This window comes from Rhinoderma darwinii, chromosome 12 (assembly GCF_050947455.1).
Source record: "Rhinoderma darwinii isolate aRhiDar2 chromosome 12, aRhiDar2.hap1, whole genome shotgun sequence".
Taxonomy (NCBI): Eukaryota; Metazoa; Chordata; class Amphibia; order Anura; family Rhinodermatidae; genus Rhinoderma; species Rhinoderma darwinii.
The window spans coordinates 7679334-7687237 of NC_134698.1; the positions used below are offsets into that span (position 1 = coordinate 7679334).

General features: G+C 42.4%; 1 protein-coding gene across 1 annotated transcript in view; it reads left to right on the forward strand.

The window, feature by feature from the left end:
• LOC142665096 (olfactory receptor 5AR1-like) overlaps positions 1-4778 on the forward strand; it is a 29191-nt gene extending 24413 nt beyond the window's left edge. The window contains exon 2 of the mRNA XM_075844643.1: positions 3818-4778. Within this exon, the coding sequence (XP_075700758.1) occupies positions 3834-4778 (945 nt within the window). The 5' untranslated portion in view covers positions 3818-3833. The remainder of the gene's footprint in view (positions 1-3817) is intronic.
• Positions 4779-7904: the final 3126 nt, after the last annotated feature.

A 7904-nucleotide genomic window follows, 5' to 3' on the forward strand; every position in this document is an offset into this window, starting at 1 on the left:
AAATGAATGGAGAGAAGTGTATGACGCTGATTTGTCACTGATTGGTCAGCGTGATACACTCCTCTGTACAACGCCCATTTGGCCATATAGTAAAACACGCCCAGTTATCCATTAAGAAACTAATTAGCATAAAGCTAATATTGGTTATAACTCCGTCAAAAATGATCGTTTTTGTAAATAAAAAACACTGCTGTAATCTACATCACAGCGCCGATCACATCATGTGCAAGATAGGCCACTTTAATGTGGTGACAGATCCTCTTTAATAAGATTTTGTAGCATTTAGAAATGCCTTTGTTACAGCAAGGGTTTGAATTGAGCCAAGTTTTCAAAGGTAATGGCGAATATATTTGAAGGCGGTGGGAGAAGTTGTAATGCATGGCGTATTTGTAAATATTTGTAGAAATCATGTTTGGAAAGGTTACAGAAAGAGGTTAGTTGAGAAAACGAGGCAAAAGATCCTTTGTTCCATAGTTGGTGTAATTTGTTGAGATTATTATTTTTCCAGTTGATTAGAGATAGATAAGGAATGGTAATTTCCAGGGGGTCTGGAGGATTATCATATAGATTTTTTTATCGGACAAAATCGGCCATAGGGATGTTACAGCTTCTATGGTAGATAAGGAGTGTTGTTTTGGAAGTCCTAGATGTGACACTGCTATTAAAAAATGTTTCAAGTGCTTAAAGAGGCTCTGTCACCAGATTTTGCAACCCCTATCTGCTATTGCAGCAGATAGGCGCTGCAATGTAGATTACAGTAACGTTTTTATTTTTAAAAAACGAGCATTTTTGGCCAAGTTATGACCATTTTTGTATTTATGCAAATGAGGCTTGCAAAAGTCCAAGTGGGCGTGTTTAAAGTAAAAGTCCAAGTGGGCGTGTATTATGTGCGTACATCGGGGCGTTTTTACTACTTTTACTAGCTGGGCGTTCTGACGAGAAGTATCATCCACTTCTCTTCAGAACGCCCAGCTTCTGGCAGTGCAGAGACAGCCGTGTTCTCGAGAGATCACGCTGTGTCGTCACTCACAGGTCCTGCATCGTGTCGGCCACATCGGCACCAGAGGCTACAGTTGATTCTGCAGCAGCATCGGCGTTTGCAGATAAGTCGATGTAGCTACTTACCTGCAAACGCTGATGCTGCTGCAGAATCAACTGTAGCCTCTGGTGCCGATGTGGCCGACACGATAAAATCGGCCATTTTGCCCGGCCGGTTTGCATTAAGTTTTGCATCCGTGCCGGGCCGGGCAGATCCGGACAGTGACATCAGCGGCAACTCCTGAAGGGGAATCCCCATGTGTTCGGGGATTCCGCTTCAGGAGTTTCCCCTGATGTCACTGCCCAGATATGGACAGAGACATCAAGCGCTCTGTCCAGGAGCGGAATCCCCAAAAACACGGGGATTCCGCTCCTTCAAGGAGCTAAAGTGCGGCTAGCCCATAGCAGAGCGGGGAGATACCTCCCTGCTCTGCTATAGTGGCGTCGCTACAGTAGTAGCAGCCACAGCAGCTGCAGCTGCTAGCGGCGCCATCGAAGGGCCAGGGTGCTTTTAAAACAAGCAGGAGAAGGGAGCCAGCGCAGCGCTCCCTTCCACCTGCTGTACACCCCGGCCCTGCCACACAGTGTACAGCGATGCCATTCGTCAGAATGGCATCAACTCCTCCTCCTCACATGCAGTCTGCGCTGTGAGGAGGAGGAGATAGAGCGCAAGCGCCGGAAAACCCGGCCATCACTCGGGACACATCCCGGTGATGGCCGTGTAATACCCGGCCCCATAGACTTCTATGGGAGCCGGGCGGCCGGGTACCCGGGCGAAGATAGAGCATGTCCTATTTTTTGACGGCCGGTTTTCTGGGCCGTCAAAAAATCGGTCGTGTGAATAGCCCCATTAGGGGTCTATTATTCCTAATGCAGGCGGGTGCCGGCCGATTTATGAACGGCCGGCACCCGGCCGGGAAACCCTGCCGTGTAAATGAGGCCTTAATGTACTAAAAATAATATGATCCAATCACTTCTTGCCCTTCTTTTTTCATTTTCCCTTTATTTACTATGTACTATTGATGGTGTTCATTAGGGACGAATAAGAAGTGTTAAAGACCCCATAGCAGGTATTTCCAACTCTTCAATGGAAATGACCCAATGCCAATTCTAATAATTGGGTTTCCTGGTCTCTATTTGTGGGCGAGAAGTGACCATGCATACACAGTCACTCTCCATTATAGTCTGTGGAAGATATGGAAACAGCCAAATTACCGTAAGTGGGTATTTCCAGGTGCCGCGTTGTGAGAGTGGCCCAAGGTGTATATTATGTTGATCATGATTACAAAGAATTACATGTTATGTTTTATATATATCTATATATGTATAGATATATAGATATATATTTAAAGGATCATTCTGTTTTATTGAATGATCGACCTCCTGGTTTTGCTAAAATGACATTGGTCGTGGCGGCTAACTTGCCATTTCCCGCGAAGATCTTTCACCAGAGAGTACTGCAGCGTGTTAGGGGAGATGCTGTAGATACTATATAAGGGGAATAATTTGAGCCAAAAGGTTGGTTGGGCGTGTGCCCAAGAGAGTTTGCGCTGTGTCCAGCAAAAAGCCTTGGTGGTGACGCAGGGTCTAGAGAGAGTCTAACAGAAAGGAGTCAGGACTAAGCAGAGCTGAGGAGCAGAGCTGGGAGCTAATGATTTATGACCTGAAGGAGAAACAGAGACGCCCTTTCTAAACTGCGGTGGTAGTGAGTCCGTATCACCTCTGAGCCTTGCACCAGTAACTAAAACAAAGTGTCTATACCAGATCGACAGTGGTGTGACAGGAGAGCACCTAATGCTAACAGAGGGTAAAAGTATATCGGAGGGCTACTACATTTAACCCCACAGACCCAGTACGGGTGGATGCAACCATCCTCCGCATGATCGACCCCAGGCCTCTGAGACAGACGCCAAAATTGGGTTCTATCCAGGCAGTGAGAACCAAAGTTTACTCTAGAGACTTTCTTAGTTACATTGCTATTGGGGCAGGTAAAGTCTAGTTTCCTGCTAGTGTAACTACCAAGTATTGAGCCTCGTGACCAAGTTGTACCTTATCTAGGAATAAAAACTTCTGCTGTTCAACTACAATTTGTGTTGCGACATTCCTAATCGGGATGGCACAACAACCCCTGCACACCACTTAAGTCATCTAACACCATCACTGACTTTTCTAACACCGGGCACCAGGGGCATTTGCCCCATGGCTTTTGCCCAGCCTGATCTCCCAGCATCAGCTATAGCCACATTCAATTGTATCTGCATCTTCCACCTTCACCAGTAGAGTCTTTTTTTTTTTGCAGTTAGATACGCAATATAAGCATATATACACTAACACTCCATTATAGTAACAAAAGAAAGAAAGGATCCAGCGATGCGTGGTATAATTGGGGAAACTCGTAGGCTTTCATCTATTTGCCATTCCTACCACCTTGTCATCCCTCCTGGTGTTCTGTAAAGTTTTGTCTGCTTACACTTCAATAAAGTGGAAACCGAGTTTCCCCACTTATACCACGCATCGCTGGATCCTTTCTTTCTTTTGTTACTATTACCTGCCGTGTGCCGTCGCGGAAGATCCGGGCAAGATTGGAACACAGGAGCGTGGAACTGGTGAGCTGGAGGTTTCCTCCCATCCCCTTTCTCCCTGCTATTACTACTCCATTATAGTCTAAGGGAGATATCGAAACAGCATAAAAAGTGTCTTAAACAATCCTAGGAGCTATGGCCACAGTCTTCAAAGTCAACTTTTTTACCAATCGTGTGCTCCTTATTTTTCCTTTCAGTTACTGGGTAAATAATATGGAGAAGTCAAACCAAACAAGTCCAAACGGGTTCATTCTACTTGGCTTATCTGACGTTCCTCAACTACAGGTTATATGTTTCCTTGTATTATTGGTGATGTATCTGATCACATTTTCCGGAAATGTTTTACTAATAATTGTAGTGAGGACCAACCCAACCTTACACACACCTATGTACTTCTTCCTCTGCAATCTCTCTGTCATTGACATCGGCTTGTCCTCCACCATAGTTCCCGTCATCTTAACTAATACTTTATCCAAGGACAAAAGTATTTCCTTATTGGGCTGTGCGTTTCAGATGTTCTTTATATTACTACTTGGGACAGCAGAGTGTGTTCTACTTTCGGTCATGGCTTTTGATAGGTTTGCAGCCATCTGTAGGCCGTTGCATTATAATCTTATTATCAACAAGACGGTTTGTGTTTTTTTAGCTTCAACATCATGGACCGTGGGCCTATTAAATGCCACCTTACAAGTTCCACTCACTTTCCAATTACCTTTCTGTAGATCTCATCATATCAACCATTTTTTCTGTGAAGTGCCTCCTTTCTTAAAATTGTCCTGCAAGGATCCGCGGCTTAATGAGTTATCAATGTATATAGCAGCAGGAATCATTGCCATGGGTGCTTTCGTCTTGACTTTAGGTTCATATATTAATATTATTTCCAACATTTTGAAGATTCGCTCCTCCCAAGGAAGACAGAAAGCTTTTTCCACCTGTGGCTCCCATCTCACTGTGGTCATCCTCTACTATGGGACCATCCTGATTATTTATCTTCGGCCTCGATCTTCTTACTCTCCGGAAACAGGCAAGGCCTTGTCTGTTGTTTATACTGCGGTCACCCCAATGTTGAATCCTATTATCTACAGCATCAGAAATAAGGATGTTAAGAATTCTGTAATAAATAATATAAAAAGAAAATTAAATCTCCATAAAACATGATGACATGAGTCCAGGGATATACATAGAAAAGAGAGGCCAACCCATTATTGTGGCCAAAATTTGCCACCCAGGACCGAACTGTTTTGTGTTTGCTGTTTTTTACCCTCTACACGTCCTTACAGGACCCTTTGGATAATGCCTCACCCTTTTGTTTGTAAACAGTGCAGTTCCTCTGGAGAGGGGAGTCCTGCACAGGTTATTGCCACCCATTAGGAAAAAGTGATGGGACCAATTAGGGTTGAGACCCTATCACTAAGGACGCCACCTCAGCCTCAAGGTCTATTTCTATGGTATCTATGACCTCATGTGAGTCCATTTTCTAGAACAGTTTAGACCCTAATAAACCAAATCAGTCCTGCTTGTTGACATAATAGAAAATTTAATTTTAGTTTCCTCCTGGATAAACGATAAGTGATAAAACTACCAAATGAATCTAGAAGTAGAAAACATTTTTAAGACCTCCTTGAACCCTTTTGTGACCAAGACCTTCAATTCTTGAATGTCCACAGCAAAATTTTTGAATCATCTTTTAGGGGAATGTTCTATTGTTTTTTAAAAATAATATATAATATAATATAAATAATAATGTATTTTATCATATTTTACCTACTAATTGTTTTGTTTTTTTGCCTGTATGATGACTTACCATGCAACCTATCTTTTAACTATTTTAATTTTGGGCAAAAATAGTTAATAATAATTAAAGATGCGGGTCAGCACTTACAGATCCATGGCTGCGGCCGTCAGGAGGTGAGTAATGCTGACGGCCCGTGGCCATGGGTGTTACAAATACCAGCTGGAGCCTGTGAATTTATACTTATGTGAAATGAAGGGCACAATGTTTGGAACAAGGGCTGCATACTATTCCCTATTAAATATGTCCCTTTAATTATTATTTTTTTAAGTGAAACATTGGAGCATCCATGCAGGAATTAGTGGGTAATGTGTGAATGGCAGCTCATAGGTTAGTTTGGGACATTTATTTGTCTAGACCCCTGACAGTAGTACCATCTATATGTCCCTATTGGTGGATTTGGCAGGTCCTGAAGGGTCGGTGCATGACCCAGGGATTTAAAAAACATCCGATTAGGAATCGCTGGGTCATGCACCGTCCCCTCAAGCTCTGCTCTAGGTATTACACAATGTATCGTTTTGCCTAGAATGTTCCTTTAACCTCTTAACGACCAATGACAAACATATCCATCATGAGCTGGTGCTAGTTCCTGCATCATGACTGATAAGCCTGTCATCATGGGTACTGCCATCGTACCAACGAGATGAGCGTCAGGAGCACAGCTTTTTTACAGAGTCGGGCTCCTGTCACAACTCCTGGGATCAGCGATAAATTAAATTCAGCAGTTTAACTTCTTAGGTACTGCGGTCAATAGCGACTTCGGCATCTATGGTGTTTGATAGAGGGAGCCGCCAGGTCTTCAAACGGTATCTGCCTATAAGGTCAATAAATTATATGTATTCCAAAACTGTACTAATAAAAACGACTACTTATCCTGCAAAAAAACAAACCCTCAAACAATTACATCGGCAGAAATGTAAAAAAGTTTTGGCTCTTGAAATGCATCAACACAAAATCACTTTTTCCCTTAAAACATTTATTTTGTGCAAAATACTAATATGTAAAAAAACAAAAAACAATATAAATTTGGTATCGCCACATTTGTATGGATCTGTCGAATAAAGTGAACATGCTATTTTTGCGATACAGTGAATAAAAAAACACAAATAACAATGACAGAACATCTAGGTTTTTTTTGGCATTCCGTTCCCCCCCAAAAAAATATAAAAGCTAATCGATAAATTATTCATACCGAAGATAGTGGCATTAGAAAATACAACATGGCCTGTTAAAAACAAGCCCTTTTACAGCTGAATCGATGGAAAAATAAAATTTTATGGCCCTGAAATTTGAGGATGAAAGAACTAAAAAAAATGGTTTGGTAATATTTATTTGTGTGTTTGTGTTTTACTTTTTTTATTTTTGAACTTTTTCTTGTCTATGGGGGCTGGCATTTTTTTTTTTCATCTCTGTATGTGTCGATTAACGACACATACAGACATGGAATACGGCACATACAGCCCCATAGTGAATGCGAACGGGAGCCGTTCCATTCACTATGCTGTACAGTCCAAATGGAAGGATTTCGGCCGAGCAACGTCCGGCGCCATTTTCTTGTGGACCGGAAGCCGTGGCCGGACAGTAAGATGACTACTTCCGGTCGCCGCTTCCGGACATAAGTTCTGAAGCAAGCACTAGGAGCGGAGGGAGCAGACGGGGCGGAGGGAGCGGCGGCGGCAGGAGCAGGTAAGTTAGGTTTGTGTATGTTTGTGTTTTACTGTGTGATTACCACTGTATGTAAGCCTACTACACTGTGTATTCGCTCAAAAAATGGCGACACACAGTGTAGGAGGTTTGAACGTTCAATCCCCTTCTTTCTCCTGGCACTAGCCAGGAATAGGGGGGGTGTTTGAGGACGTTAGAGCGAGTGTGTCTTCTCAAATTTTGCAGCATAAAGCAATGTGGTTGCTTTACCACATGCTAATGCTGCAATTTTGGGAATTGCTCCCTCTAGTGACCAGAACAGGGAAATATTATAGATTAGAATCTAATTTATAATATTTCCTGACTCGTGAAAAAATAAAAAAAATTAGAACAATGTTTAATCAAGTATCCACTAACTGTTTGACTAAAAAAAAAAATAATAATTTCTAGCGACACATTCCTTTTAAGGGGTTAAGTGGAGAGTAACCAGTTTACTAACAGGTTCCCTTTAATTAGAAAACAAATAATAGGTTCATCGGTTTCGGACTGTGAAATTTTGCATTTTGGTGTCCTTTTCTAACCATCGATGTAACGTCAACAGAAGACATAAAATACAAAGTCGAGTCACATTATTATGACCACCTCCTACTTTCGACGTAGCCCATGAAGAAAGTGATATGTCATAATATGGCTGGCATGGTGGGTTTATAAAGTGTGTGATAGGCTGTCTGAACATATCACTCGTTATTGCCATAGGTAAAAGGGGCGATTTATCAGAGTTGGGATGATTATTGGCTTTCGGGCCAAGGGTGGCATTATTTCTCAAACAGTGCAGTCAGTGAGCAGTT